General features: G+C 43.2%; 1 protein-coding gene across 3 annotated transcripts in view; it reads left to right on the top strand.

Moving 5' to 3' along the window:
• The first annotated feature begins 122 nt into the window (after nucleotides 1-122).
• The window catches only part of PITPNM3 (PITPNM family member 3), a 36062-nt gene continuing 20723 nt past the window's right edge, over nucleotides 123-15461 (top strand). The window contains exons 1-5 of one of the 3 annotated variants that reach the window (XM_036395079.2): nucleotides 126-459; nucleotides 7818-8023; nucleotides 8826-8921; nucleotides 12765-12872; nucleotides 14070-14146. In XM_036395079.2, coding sequence (XP_036250972.1) covers nucleotides 12770-12872; nucleotides 14070-14146 — 180 coding nt within the window. In that variant the 5' untranslated portion in view covers nucleotides 126-459; nucleotides 7818-8023; nucleotides 8826-8921; nucleotides 12765-12769. Of the gene's footprint in view, nucleotides 460-7817; nucleotides 8024-8825; nucleotides 8922-12764; nucleotides 12873-14069; nucleotides 14147-15461 lie in introns of all 3 variants that reach the window. The other 2 variants (XM_036395080.2, XM_036395078.2) reach the window with 2 other exon arrangements.

Below are 15461 nucleotides of genomic sequence, written 5' to 3' on the forward strand. Positions count from 1 at the left end.
CCAGGACGGCGGGGGAGCCGCGACCCCTCCCCGGGAGGCGTGTCGTGAGGGCTGCGGGCGAGGCGAGCTCCAGGCAGAGGGTCCTTGCCGGCAGCGCCGCGCCGGGGACGGGGGCTGCTCGCACCGCGCGGCCGCTCTCTCTAGGCCGTATATGCGCAGCCACGTCCCCGTGCTGGCCCGGCCCGGCCCGGCCCCCGCTCTCCGCGGAGCCGCTCACTGCGCCTTGAGCGACGGCGGCTGCGCCTTTAGCGGCGGGCGGGCGGCACCGGGCGGCGGCGGCGTCTCCCGGCCGCGTCTCTCAGCGCCGCAGGCAAGGGGGCGGCGCGGGGCCTCTGCCGAAAGCCGATGGGGCGCCGGAGAGCAGGGTGCCGGAGCGCCCAGCAGGCGAGCACCTGACACGGCTAAGGACGGCTTGGCTGCGGGCGGGCAGCCCTGAAATGGCGAAATCTCCACTCCCAGGTAGGTGCTGAGCCTGCGCGGCGCAATGGGGCAGTCCCGAGGGGAGAGCGAGGCCCCCGGGGCGGGATGGGGCGGCCCCGAGGGGAGCGCGGGGCCCCGGGGGCGCGGCGGGGAAGAAGCTCCGGCGCGTTCCCCGCCCACCCGCGGCTCCGTGGCAGCGCCGTGTCCGCGTCCTTCGCCGCCGGCCCCGCGGAGCAGTGAACGCGAACTCGTGTGAACGAGGCGCGGGTACATTCGTCCTCGTCGAGCACGGCCCGCTCTGCCTTCGGCCCCCGCATCTGCCGCTGCCGTGGTCAAGGCACGGCCGTGCGGGTCTGCGGGGGCATCGCAGGCGCCCGCGCCCATCGCCGCTGCCCCGCCTCCTCCCCGCGCTCCGCCGGTGCTGCTCCGGGAAGGGTCGCTCCCAGCTCCCGGGGAATTCCGTGGCTGCCGCCTGGTCGGGGCGGTGCTCGCTGCCGCCCGCTCGGGAGGAACAGACCGAGAGGCAGCAGCCGTGGTCGGAGAGCAATACAGGTGTGCAGTTGGGTGGAATTTGACGAAAGCCTGCCCTGAGCCTTGCCTATTCATGTAACTTCTGCTTCCTCTGGAGCCTGAGCAGTGTGGAGGTTGGAGGTCGGTTGGCTGGGGCTGAGAGCAAGGCTTGAGGATGCTCAGCAGCAGCAGCAGCAGCGCCCAGATGTCCCGTGCCCGGTGGCAGGTGCGGCCTGAAGGAGGTAGCGTGTGTTCTGTGTGCACGAAGCCAGAACAGATGAGAGTGCAGTTGCTGATGCAGAAGTGGTTTTATTCTACGTTGCACACAGAACCCATTGCCGTTGCAGGTGAAGGCCCAACTGCTATGACTGAATGGTCAGTATGTGACATTTCTGGTGTTTGGTGCCAGGCCTGGACACAGCTTGACAGCAGCATGACAGTATTAAAGCTAAACCCAAAAGGGTGGTTTTTTCCAGCACTGTTTATTTCTTTGCTCCCCCAAAATAAACATGGATTGGTGGCAGCCCAGAGATGTAACACTCAGAAACATGACAGCATTAATAATTTCAGAGGATGCAAATATAGGATTGAACTAAATGTTTTTTTTTCTGACTTTGGAAGATGAAGAAGTAATAGAATAGGTGAAAAGTCTCATGTTTTTTTCTTTTTTTTTTTGGCATTAGCTTGCAGTTCTTTTAAGTTTGATAGGAAAATAAGAAGAGGGCATTGCTTTTTCTTTCTGCGATACATGAATAATGCAGCCTGCATACATACTTTGCATATTCAAGTACAATTTTGCACAGGAATTTTAAAACATAGTACTTGTCTTGGATGTGATTTCACTGAAAAAGTATGTATTTTGAAAGCTTTGTGATGGCAATACTTATTGCGAAGAAGAGACCATTCAGAAAGAAGGTCTGGAAGAAACTATCTGGTCTAGGCATAGGGAAAATGTGCTGCTTTTATAAATTGAGCTTACTGAGTTTACCAATGTGAGCTGCAATATGCACAAATATTAAAAAGTTGTTTTGCTTGTATATATGCTACCTTGCAGCCCCTGCTAGTGCTGTAGCCTTATCTCAAATAGAAAGGAAGATCAAAATTGTAGTGAAAATGTGCTGTTTGTTTACTGTTGAATGATAGATGTGCTTGTAAAAGGGTTTTAGACATGGTCCACACTTGACTCATTTGAGTAGCCAGATCTCACCTGGTGAACTCCAGACCCTAAGCACTTGAAGTCGTCCCTATGCAGAAATGCCTGGGCATTTGCAAGTGTAGATTGTAAAACCACATAAAGACAATTGTAGATCACCACCTGGCATGTCCCTGTGGGAGTGGTAGAGTATCTGCTTTCCAGCTCTGACTTCATTTTTAACAGAGCACAGTGACTCAAAATGCCAGAGCCTCCTCAGAAAGCCAGAATCTCTGCACTATGAAAGTAGATACTTTGCGATGTGTTGCAAGCAGTCCACCTACAGTCATTGCAGGAAAAGATTGGAGAATATTCATATCTTCTCTGGTTTTGGGGAGTCAGTTTGGAGGAGGTGATGACACTGCTGAGAGGGAGGGTGAAGTTAATTTCAGCTGTGGGGAAGCTGGCATCTGAAGCATCAAGAAACAGCTCTGGGAGATGTACAATGTTTACAGGAAAGTTTGATCTAGGATTTGAAGTCTGAACAGTCATGTTAAACCTCTTTTCTCTCTTCCTCCATCTCACTAGTAATCCTGTAAAGTGCAAGACTGCAAATGTCACTGGTACCTTAAAATAGGGGCTTTAAGACATGCATGGCTTAGTTTCTTGATTTGTTTTCTGTACTCAATATTCAAATACATGCCTATCCTTACCATCTGCTGCAGAACTGCCAGTGGAGGGATATAAACAGTAGACAGCCAGGGATTTTTCACTGTGAAGTTGCTGTGACATGAAAGACACTGAATGAGGAATGGGAGAGAGGAGATGGTTGTGTTGGCCACTTCTGACCACAGTGGCTATCAGTTAGGTCTTTCACTTCTTGACAAGAGAACCTGCAATCTTTGTGGACTTTTTTCTATCTGTAACTATGTCTGGCTTTGTCAGCTGTGTATTTTGACAAGGGAGCTTGACCTCTTGACTTGATCTTCCACTTTGTTTTTTCCCCATCCCCTTTGGCATTTTATGTTCTCTCTACCCTCCCTCTCACCTCCCAGTGTTATTTTTTTTCCTCTTCTCCGTTAGCCTCACAGTTTTGTAGGCCTCCCACTCCATGCCCCTCCTCAGCCCCTTCTACTGAGTGTGTTCCATTTCAGCTTCAATTGATTTTATTTCAGTTCCAGTCTCTGATGCAGATTCATTCTGTGATTTTGGATGAGGAGGCGTGCTATCAGTGATGGCATATATGGTCCATCTTTTTTGGTGGTCAGTGTGCAGGCAAGGACTTCTTCTGATCAGCATCTCCCTCTGTCTTGTATGAGATCCTGAGTTCTTAGGAGTGCCTCCAGTAGTTAAATTCACATACTTGTAATGTTCATCTTCCGTTTTACGATTTCCAAATAAGAAATAAAACATAAGTAGGAAATAATAGTGGGTGAAGTTGGCCTCCAGTAAGTCTTAACTTCATAGTCACTAGGTAACACTGTGTGGGTAGCTCAGTTAAATCACTTAATGGATAGGCAAGAAGCATGAAACCAGCAAAACAGAAGGAAATATTTTTATGCAACCACAGTTGGTAGCAATAGCAAAGGTCATTCCTCCTACCCAGCATCTCTATCCAAATGGAAAAATGACTTGTGCTTTTAAATTTTATTAGGACAACTGCCCCTGAATTCAAAATAGTGTGCTTCTAAAACAAGTTTTGACAGGTGGAAATTTTTTAATCTGTGTAATAGAGTCTATTTTTTAATTTTTTTTAATTGAGGTTAATTCAGTCCTCAATATTTGACTTTGTAAAAGACTGAGTTTCCAGTAGCTATGAGAACACTGTGTGCTGTTTCATCTCTACCGAGGTGTGATGATAGTAGTCAGGAGCGCTTTCTTTATCATTGCCTGTCTTCTGGCATGTGCTTGTGTCTGGGCTTGATTGGAAACTGGAAAATGTTACCAAGCAAAAGATGTGGAAAAAGGCTGGGCCTCCTGCAAAGTTTGAAATCTGTGATAATATGACAGTGAAGCAAATAATACTGAATTCATTTCACAGCAAAGCCCAGTGCTGTAATTGCATCCAGTGGAAACTGCAGCTCTTACCCCAGTCTGCTTGAATGCATTTTCCTGGCAAGTCTGGTGTGAGCACACCTGAGCTGGGATGGCCTCTGGAACCAGCCTGTGATGCTGCCACTACACAAGGGGCTGGTATGGCTGGCATTTGGGTCATCCTGCTTACTTTCCGTCTGTCCTGCTTGCCCGACGAGGTAGCGGGTGACACATGCACTGGTAAGGAGAAGAGGCAGATGCTGGAGTGACTCCTAGGCTGATGCTTCTAGACTGACCCTACTGTGCTGGTACTCTGCCCTCACAAGTATGTTTCAGGGATGAAATCAACGTACTCTCATTCCCAAAGAGTATGTGCTAGTCCTGCCCGTGAAGTGCTACTGTAAACAGTGATGTGATGACTCCAGTAATGGGGGTTTTTTTCGGTTTCAGTAAGAGTTTTTAAAAGCTATTTCAAAATTAGGGGAAGGCAGAACCAGTGAAGAAAGGTAACATGGCTGTGGTTTCGCAGCAGGGCTAGGCTTACTTCCTGCTGCATTTGAAAATTAATTTTCTGCCTGTTAGATCCAGTAGCAGATTCAATCCCTGTGCCTTGGTAAGGTGTGCTAAGAGGACATCATTTCCACAGGAAAATATTCCTTCCTTTTCCCAGAAGATATTCTTGTGCTCTCACATGTTTCACCTCTAGGTGTATGCCACCTAAGGACCTGGGCCCCGTACTGTATGGTGTTGCTTTGTGCTGTCAGAATTGATGCCAGTTACTGGAATGGAAATGGAAAGTAGATGCCTTTTCTTTCTCCTGACATGGTGTGTATTTTAAATACTATCTTTCTTAACAGGTAATATTGAAGCAGCATTTTTGGTACTGGTAGCAGAACATGTGCATACTGTTGAGTGACAATGGTGAGCTGTTTTGTCTTAGGATGCTTGGGACTTCTACGATTTGTGTGTTTTGGACACTGGGCCTTCCAAAGGATATGGGAAAGTGATTAAAGTTGGGAATCAACAGCATTAGGTATTCAGTTTTCAGAGGAAAACCTTTGCTTTTTAAACTTTTTCAGAGCCTCTTCAGCCTTACTTCACTTCTTACCTGTTTTTCTGTTTCCATTTCCTTAGTCCTGAGAATGTTGGCTAAAGACCAGTAGGGTCACTTTCATTCCTCTTGTGTTTTTCTTTTGTTTTCTCTCTTTTAGAATCACCCTCATATCACATGTAATGAAGCGTGCTCATGCAATGCTTTATTGTGATATCATTGCCAGCTTGTAAAAAAAAAGAGACACCTTTAGAAAGAATTTGGGTATATGCCTCCTGACCTGAGGAAGCTAGAGCTGATTCTTCTCTTATATATATTTTTCAACTGCTGGTGATTTCTTATGGAGCTATGGAAGAATGAGCCTTGCTGGTGTTTGTGGGTGAAAGTAGAATTGGCATTTTCCATGACTGTTCCGCTCCTTTGGTCTATTTGTGGAACATATCGGAGATTGCATCATTTTAGTGGGTTGTTCCTTCTCTGGATGGACAGTATTAGAAGCTGATGGTATGTGAGTGGGAACTTTTTCTTCTGCTGTTTGCTGGAATTACGTACACTCACTAAACACCAAGGATTAAATTTGTCTTGCATCTGAATTAGGATGACGTGTACAGAGGTGCAGTCTGACTTGCCTTCAACCGAAGTGTGAGTGTTGCATAACAGAACATGGAACTATTTCTGTAGAAATTTTTAGTCAAATAAGATCCTGGCTGTTTTGCTGCTTATCACAAGAGGTTGCAGCCGATTATCATCTGTGGCTCTTCCCCTTATGGAAGCTGTTATGCAGGATAGATTTCAGTTGTGATCCTTACTTATACATAGTAGGGGTAAGGAAATCAACATCTAACATGCATCACAGCACCTCCATCAGTCACCAGGTCACTGATGCAGCAAAGTACCAGTGAAATTCCAGCTGTTCTTTGTTGAAGAAAAAAAGACTTTTTTTTTTTTTTTCCTGAGGAAAATCCATGATTCTATTCTTAATTACAATTACTTAGGTTAGTGCTAGCCTAACTAGAGCATTGAGCTTCTGTTCATAGTTCTGCAACAATGGCTCTGCTGTTGTATTCTCCCTTGCTTTTACTGTGCCTCTGTGCTCAGGGCAAGCCCCTGCCAGCTCCCTCTATGACAGGTGACTGTCACAACTTGCAGTCCTGTGCAGAGAGAACAGGTTAGATAGGAAACTTTACTTCCGCTTCTTGTAGAAGAAAAGCACCTGTGCATTTCTGTGGGCTCTCCTTCCACCTCTGGGAAATGTTACTCTTATATCCTACTATCCCTCTGTCCCCACAAGCCTCCCCGACAGCTTTGTGGGGAACCACTGTATGTGCTTCCAGTTCAACTATTGTGACTCACAAATTGGTCATGTAGTGTTCAAGGCATTTCTCCATGCTTTCCCCTTCTTCAATCAGAAATTGTGATACTGAACAACTGAAATGAAATGGAAGTTGCTACCCGGGTGCAAAAGCTTCTGAAATCTGGCTGCTAAGAGTCAGCTGACTGATCTGATAAAGGGTAGGTTCACTGCTGTAGAAGCATAAAGTCATTACCGAGGAGCTCACCTGTGCTCTGAAGTAGGGCTGGTCTTTTCATTCTCTGAAACAAAATTATAAAATAAGATATGCAGCAGTTGACAGTGTAAATCAAATCAGTGAGTCCGGGAAATGCCAGTGTCTAATAAAATCAAGAAATGTTAATAGAGTCCTCTGAAGGTTAGCCTAATGCTAATCTGCTGGCACAAAAGAAAGCAGACTCAATAGGACCAATGTATTAGGGCAATGCAATGCAGTCCAGCCAGCAAATCAATCTAGATGTGGAGAGCTGTGAGCTTTACGCATATTTGTGCTGCTGACTGTGGTTATGTTTAAGCTGCTTCTAAATCTAGAAGCGTTCCCAGTGCAATATAATAAAACTTATGCTCCCAAGATCTTTTCTCATAGCCAGAATTTATGCCTGGATATTTGTCACACTTTTCCCTGCCCTCCCTTCACATTCTACATCAAACTCCAAGGTCCCTGGAACCATGGGCTTTTTTTGTGGGGTGAGTACTATTATTGATTTTCAGCCAGGCTAGTGGCAGTTCTTCTCCAGGGAATTGCTGTTTGCTTTGGAGTACCTTTGAAGTTTTTACAATTTTTTATTTTTATAGCCTCCTCCCTCCTTTTGTTCTTCCTCCCTCCCTTGCTCCCTCCCTTGCTCCCTCCCTCTTTCGGTCCAACCCTCCATTCATCACTCTGGTATTTTGTGGTGCTTCCCACCTTGTGCTTTTGGAATTTTGGAATGCCTTCTGTTCCAAGCATTGACCCCATGCAGATTTTTTTTCATTTGAAGTTCAGAATAGTGTTCTTTCTACCACTATTTTGATGACTGTAGTGGTGCATTTTAGGATAGATATGTATCTGAATGGAGGGGCTCCAGTAGCTGCCAGATATCACTGGACACATTCCCAATACATGCTGTACTCTTGTAATGAATACTGACTCCTTAATAGCCATTAAAAAAAAAACCTATCAAAATGCTATCAATTGACTATTATTTTTACTTACTTCTTAATAACCAATTTTTTTAACCCTATTAAAATGCTATTAATTGATTATTGTTTTTACTCACGTCTTGGCCAGCTAAAATCTGCTGCTTCTTACCACCCTTCACTTATATTTCTGATTAATTCAGCTATAGGTGGAGTAAATGAAGAACAAAAGGCTGTGACCTAGTGGCATGTTTTCTCCAGAATAATACAGAAGGATGCATCCTCTGTTTGAGTTGCTCTTTTACTGCTGAGAGAAGAAGAATGCTTTTGTGGCCAGGGGCTCAGGATATTAGAATCAGGTCTGATGTCATCATTTGCGGAAATGAATAAAACGAAGGACACTATTCTGGTGGGTAATGAGTGTCCTTTCTACAATAGTGTTGTTAGGGGTATGGTGGATTTGATCCCTGCTTCTCCACTGATTGTGGGGAGACTTTGTTGTTAATATAAGGAATATATTTCACTGCTTCTTTCTAGTGTTGGGTTGCTTAGATGTAAGGAGAATTCAGATACCTAGACAAATCTGGCTTACTTACTACAAATTAGTTTGAATATGATAATCCATGAGGACCATCTAAGCTGTCATGACTATATCTGTTACTGTACCTATTGTAATGTGGTTTTGCCTTCCTATCTTCAAATGGCAAGCTTCAAGTGAAAGCCCCAGGCCCCAGCACAGCAGAGCTCTGATGAAACCAGTTCAGTGAGTGAGAATTTAGTAGCTTGTCTGCAAATCTGTGAGCCAAATAAGATGGCACTTATTTTAGGAGTCAAATTGAATTTAAGTGGGAGCTACTGTCGTGTCCTGGGGAAATGCTGCTTTGTGTCTTAGAAACAATGTGCAGTTTGAGTGTTGGAATGGAACAGTCAGATGAATTCAACAGAAAAGAGTTTATCTTTTGAGATCACTGCATTAGCTGAATGCAGGCATATCTTTAACACAAACTTGTTTTAATCACTTTCATTAAGTGGAAGTATTTTTTTGCCATCCTGAGAGCTCTGGCTGGCTGACAGTTGAGATTAAAGTGTGCCTGATGATCATCCTCCTGAGGCACCTACACAAACTGGTCATTAATGTGTTGGGTCAGGGTCTTTTCTGGAGCAGAGGTGGGCATTCCCTTGTGTTAATGTGGGTCTCCTTGTATTTTCAGCTGGCCCATGCCGATTTGGTGGTGCTCAGCGGCACGTGCAGAGTGTTCTCAGAGACTCTGTAGAGAGCTCCGATGATGAATTCTTTGATGCGCGGGGTGAGTACACATTTTTGTCCTCCCCTCCCCATTTTTTCCCCCAATTTTACAACAACTAACTAAACTCCTTCATGGGTGAACTGACAGCATTGTCCTCATCAGACAAAACCTCCCATCAATTCTATCCGGGATTTGTGCATGGACCTGAATTTACCGGAGTTTGTTGAGGTGCTGGGGTGGATGAGTGAGCTGCCCTGAGCTGAGTCTGGAATCAGAAGCAGCAAAACACCACCAGTGCAGAGCTCATGGGGTCTGACCCTGGTCCTTCCCAGCTCAGATGGTGTATGAGGTTACAATGGGAGTGTTCTTGTTCATAGTTCCTAATGAAGGCCATCAGTGTCCATGTTACTGATGGCCAGCTTTAAAGACCAATGTCTTAGGTTTTCCACTCTATCAAAACTTTTTCTGGAGGGACTGGGATCTCTGCTCCTTCAAAGAGCAGTATTTGAATGCTTGCGGATTTCATCACAGGATGTTCTGACTTGGAAGGGACCCACAAGGATCATTGAGCCCAGCTCCTAAGTGAATAGCCCATATGGGGATCAAACCTGTGACTATGGCACTGTGCTCTAACCAGCTGAGGTACCTGCAGCACTCCCTACGTCATCTGGGAGGCCCTGACTCTTGACATGGTTGGTTGCATGCCAAGTTTTGTTCTGAAGTGGGAGAAGAATCTGAAGGTTGGGTGCATACACAAACTCCCACCTCCAGTGGGAGGCTGGAGCTCTGGTTTTGGTTCTGTTTCCAGGAACCAAAATTTACACTCTTCTGACACATTTCACTTGTCTTTTTCTGAAAGAGCTTTCCTTAAATACCTAAGTTTTAATGTCAAAAGTAGTCTATGTAGTCTGAAATGCTTGTAATGACAGTCGCTATAGTTTTTATAATGAAATAAAAAGTCACTATGTAAAGATAATGAACAACATCTGTTGCTGTGTTGTTAATCCCCTAATAACAGACTTTTAGTGAGAGATAATAATACGTGATAAATTGCTTCTGTGGATCAAAATTAAATGTGCATGGGATACATCTAAGCATGAAGAGAATGAGAGATGGTGATCTTTTCCCACTGGGTATTCAGTGAGAATAGGATACCCAAATTGTTTAAGCTGCATTTAAATCTTAAGCTTTAATGAATGGAAGAGTTGGAAATAGAAAATAAATATACCCTATGCTGATCTTCCTCCACATGCCTTTGTGCTTTGCAATGTTCTACCATGTGCTTAAAATAGCTGTCTTGATGATTTCAGCAATGTTTCCAAATTCCGCGTGAAGCTGCAGTTGTAACTTTGAGCACCAAATCATACTTGAGTTTTTTTCTCCATAAAGAGAACTAAAATGATGATGTTTCAGACATTCTAGATGGCATAGTTTTCTTTGGTGTGAATAGATCAAAAGTCTGACTAGATTCTGTCTTTGGGAGTATGATCACTTACTGTGCTTGATGGAATATTCTTTTGAATCATCAAGATCCATTGTTCAGTAGTGCTTTGAAGGTCAGTTTGGTGCCTGCATTTTTGAACCTGGCAAGATATGCATTGTAGGCTGAATTTGCTGGACCTAGTCCATATTGAGTTAACACAAGTATTTCCAAGTTTAGATTACTTGATAGTTAGCTTGCAAAAATGCTCTTCAGATTAAGTTTTCTTTAGATAGATTTTTATTTCTTCATATCCTGTCATTGGTCACCAGAGAAATATCAGCAACTCCCCCTCTATGGCCCACCTTGAGGAAGTTGCAGACTGCGATGAGGTCTCCCCTCAGTCTTCTCCAAACTGAACAAACCAAGGGACCTCAATTGTTCCTCATAAATCTTGGTCTCGAGGCCATTCAGCATCTTGGTTGTCCTCCTCTGGATGCTCTCTAGTAGCTTTAGATCTTGTATTATGGCACCCAAAACTAAACACAAGACTCCATGTGAGGTTGCGCCAGAGCAGAGCGGGGCAGTCACCTTCCTTCAGCTGGCTAGGGTGCTGTGCCTGATGCACCCCAGGACACTGTTGGCCTTTCTAGTTGCCATGATGCACCATTGACTCATATTCAATTTGCCATTAACCTAAACCCTCAGATCTCTTTCCCCATGGCTTGTCTTTAGCTCCCTCCCCCACAGTTTGTAGGTCTAACCAGGATTACCTCATCCCAGGTGCACAATCCAGCACTTGCACGTGTTAAATTTCATATGGCTGGTGATTGCCCAGCTCTGTGGTCTATTCGTATCTCTCTGCAAGGCTTCACTACCCTTGAGGCAGTATAGGTCCTCCTAATTTAGTATCATCTCTGCTTTCTCCTGACCAGCCTTTCAGAAATAAAGTGTTTAAGCGTCAGGAAACTAAATGTACACAGAAGCATAAATACTAGCAAAAGAGGGAGAAGGCGTTTCTACACTCAGAAGCTCTCTTGGTGATAAGGGAACTTGTGTCTTTGGTAGAGGAAAGCATATGTGTAGGCTGAAGTAATTGGCATTATCAGTAGATTAAATTTAGCACCAAAGAAACAAGAGGAGTTTGTGCTGGAGTGAGAGAGACCTGTCCAGGACAGAGACTGTGGCTTTCACCTCCTAAAAATGAGGTGGCTTGATACCCTTTTTCTGTCTCCAGCATAAAATTTTCTGCAGTGTTTCTTACCTATATTCCTCACCCATTCTCTGTAATTTTTACAGAGTGCTTCATCAATGTTTGATATTCTTGCAGCTGCAAAGTGCAGCTGGAGTTGAGTACTATGGGATTTCTTCATGGGAGAATTTGGAAGCTATCCCACATCTACCCATCTGTAATTTGTACTTCATAGACAGGCTGAAGTAGGAAACAGTGGGCACTGCAGTAGGCACCATTAAAACATAACATTAGTGAGCTGCTTTTGTATTCTGAAAAACAGCTGGGGTCAAATCTCAGTTTCTCAAACAAAGAAGTTTCTGGCTGGCTGCCTTGTAAACAGAGAATCAAGCACCTGTGTTTGAGATGAAACAGCTGTACATGTTTTGACTGTTGATTCATCTGTCATGGCTAACTACTTAATTCAGTAAAATCCATATGGAGAGGGAGAAGTAATATTTTACTGTTTTATATTGCCTGGCTTTCCTTTGTTTCTTGCTTTCCATGTGACATGCCATAAGTTAGGCAGGAATTTTACAGTGTCAACATGTAAAATTATATTTGATGCAGGAAACTACCTTATAATTTAACTGCAACATACCTCTGATCACAGAAGATGAAAGTTACAGCTGAATACATCATCACAAAATTGTCAGAATATGAAATTCCATGGTTGACTAACATTTTTTTCCTCAGATTTGAAAAGCTGCTCAGAGAAGCCTGCACATTCCCATTTGGCTGTTTTATCAGACTTCAACAGCAGACAGGCAAACACCCCTATACCAATCTCCCCACATGCCTGCCCCACAGCCTTTAAGCTCAAAAAAAAGTCTTCCATAACAGCTCTCTCATTTGTTTTCAGTTCTTTTCACTGGTCTTCGTGCCTGCTGCACACACCTGGCAGTGTTCTTCTAATAAACAAAGTTTAATAAAAACACCCCAAAACCAGCCAACTACTCTAACATTCAAAGTGATTATTATTGACTTTGTTTTGCAGTGGCTGCTCAAGAGAGAAAAGATTCAGACAGTCCTCTCTTTTCCATGTTTTTTCCTGCACATAATCTGTGAAGCGTATAGGATTGCTAAAAAGCATATGAGTAGGCAAGAAGCTTTCCTGGATAGTCCTGCATAACCTGTTACATGTTCCCATTAGGGGTTCTAATGAGTGTTTATTTCTCTCTTGGTTACTAGTTCTCACCCTTTTTTCTCTTTTTTGTCACAGCAGTTTATTCTGTTCTTTTTCCTCTTACAGAAGAGATGGTGGAAGGAAAAAATGCTATTCTCATAGGCATGAGCCAGTGGAACTCAAATGACCTTGTTGAGCAGATAGAAACAATTGGGAAGCTTGAAGAAAATCAAGGTAATGTTTAGGTTGTGTTACATAAAGCTTAAGAGTTAACAAAAACATCTGACTACTGAAGCAGTTCACAGTGAAATGTCAGTTCTTTATTCCTGCAGCTCTGTTCATAAGCACATTGTCACTAGGTGCCAACTCCTTCCCTTTTGGAAATCATACTTTTTTCCATCTCGCCTGGTCTTTTAACTGGAATTGTGGAGCATTTTGAGTTGAGATCCGCAGCTAAATCCTGTGTGTTTTTCTTCTCCTGTGCTCTGTAGTAGTAATTTATGAGATCTGGTGGCATGTGTATGTGTAAGACTCATTCAATGAAGAAACTGTGGAATTTAACACAGGAACTATCTCATGCTGTGATTTTCAGAGCAGGATTGGACTCAGTGATGCATGCCATTATTTTCCTATAAACAGTGCAGTCTGCAAAACTGCATCTGCAGTATATTTACAGTATTCTTTCTCATTTGTTAATAGAAAGCATATGTCACAGCCTTCATGTGAACATATTTCTCATGACAGATTTGTCATTATGAAGGGCTAGCAATAGTGAAGCAGATGGCAGGAAGCAGCATAACTTCTCATGAGAGCATGATAATGGAAATAGCAGTTTTCTTTTGGGACTATCACCCCTTTATGCTTTGTAGCCAACACAAGTTCTCTTTTTCTTTTTTTTCCCCCTCTAAATCTCTCCCTAATTAGCATGGCAAAATATTAGGGATATTTGAAATGGTCTGTGTAATAAAAAAAAAAAACAGAGGACCTGTCTTGATTCTTAGTATGGGTTCAAACTTTACCTCATGATCTCAGAAGTTTAGGAGTGGTCATATGAATTGTCTTCTAGATTCAGGGTACAAACTTTTTTTTTTGGTCATGTATCAAACCCATGCCTTTCATGCCTGCTTTAGGATGTTGAATCACTCAGTGTTTTTCCTTTCACCTGGCTTTCTTCTTGTGGTGATCTTGAGATCTGATGTGCTCCACCTGAAGAGGCAGGGCAACAAGTTACTTCAGGCAAAGCTAGAGATGCAGAACTTGCTTAGTGTCTCTGAATCACTGGTGAACGTGTTTTGTTCTGTTTGTCGACAGGGTTTCCTGTGAACAGAACTTTCTGTCTTGAAATCAGAAATGGGCCTTACCTCCACAGATGTCTGTAAAAGATGTAACAGACAAATATTTATATGACTAATATGTCTCTTTTCCTTTCAGGTGAATTATATAGAACCTCTTTAAGAAAACAAAGGTTCCCTGCACAAGGCAGTATTGAAATACATGAGGACAATGAGGTGAGATTGTTTCCTAAAACAAGTTGATTTTCAAGGAGTAGACATGTGGAAATACTCTCATATTGTGTTATGTAACCTAAAACTCATCTGATGCCTTAGTGTGTTTTTCCCTTGTTTAGTAGGTGCACATGTACTCACTGAAAGTCGTCACAAGATTTTTAGACATTGCATACTTACATGGAAATAGGACTCAGTTTTCTGAAGAAAAATTGTTATGTCTGCTTAGTACTTGACTGGAAATGCAGGTTTTGTGAAGCAGATTCAGCAGCAGTCATGAATTTGATAGTAACAGAATTGCCTTTATTTAGAAGCAGGAAAGAATCTCAACGAGTGGTCCTTCCAGAAAACTGATTAAGGTCCTCTGTCCACACATAGGACAGGTAATGGAAATATCTACCTTACCATTTTTGAAGAACTCAGTCCCACAACCCCCATAAAATGATGACAGTCATTGATTGACTGCAGTCAATCAGTCCTTGAGCACCTGTCTAAGTCATGGCTGAGCTACTCCTGAGAGACAAATTAATTTTATTCTCTTTGAGTCTTCCTGTAAAAGATACCAGTTAAATTCAGCTGAGAGACTTCTCATACCATTGACTTTATTGACCCACTTGATTTTTTTCTTTTTGAAGCTTTCAGTTTCATCAGCTCCTCAGCGGTGGTGCTTATTTACAAGCAGACATTGTCCATGGAAGGAACTACACTTAGCTTTTAAAGGGAATTAAATTTCTCTTCTGAAAACTGGAATGAAACCTTACAGAGAAGGCAATTGTAAATCGGTGCATGGAAAAGTGGAACCTGAAAAATGCTTACATGATTCTCCTGTATTTAAGCAGTTACAAGTCAGGTCAGCAAAAAGCCTTCAGAATTAGTACTTCTACTGGATACTAAAATTCATGGGCTGAACAGAGACAGTGGAATAACCTACAATTCTCTCATTTTCGGCCATTTCTCTGTCACCATAATACAAGTGCTAAAGTTATCAATTTCCTTTCATTCTAGAACTTAAGAATAAACTGTCCAGAACATTGCCTGATTCTGAGTAAATCACCCAATCTAGCATTAAATGATCCTTAGTCAAAAAACATTACTGTTATTTTTACAGTGTGTTCATATTTGGTCAGGAACTAGAAATCTTCAAGAATCCTGTCATCCAAAGTGAAGAAGAAAATAGCAGTCAAGATTTAACAACAAAAAAATCTAACCTTTTCATGTATTACTGAGTTCTTGGAGTGCATGTGAATATCAAGGGGTAAAGAGGAAAAAAAAGGTGAAATTGTGAGACATTCAAAATGCTTTTCTGGTTTCAAGCAGG

The sequence above is a fragment of the Molothrus ater genome, chromosome 21 (assembly GCF_012460135.2).
Source record: "Molothrus ater isolate BHLD 08-10-18 breed brown headed cowbird chromosome 21, BPBGC_Mater_1.1, whole genome shotgun sequence".
Classification (NCBI taxonomy): Eukaryota; Metazoa; Chordata; class Aves; order Passeriformes; family Icteridae; genus Molothrus; species Molothrus ater.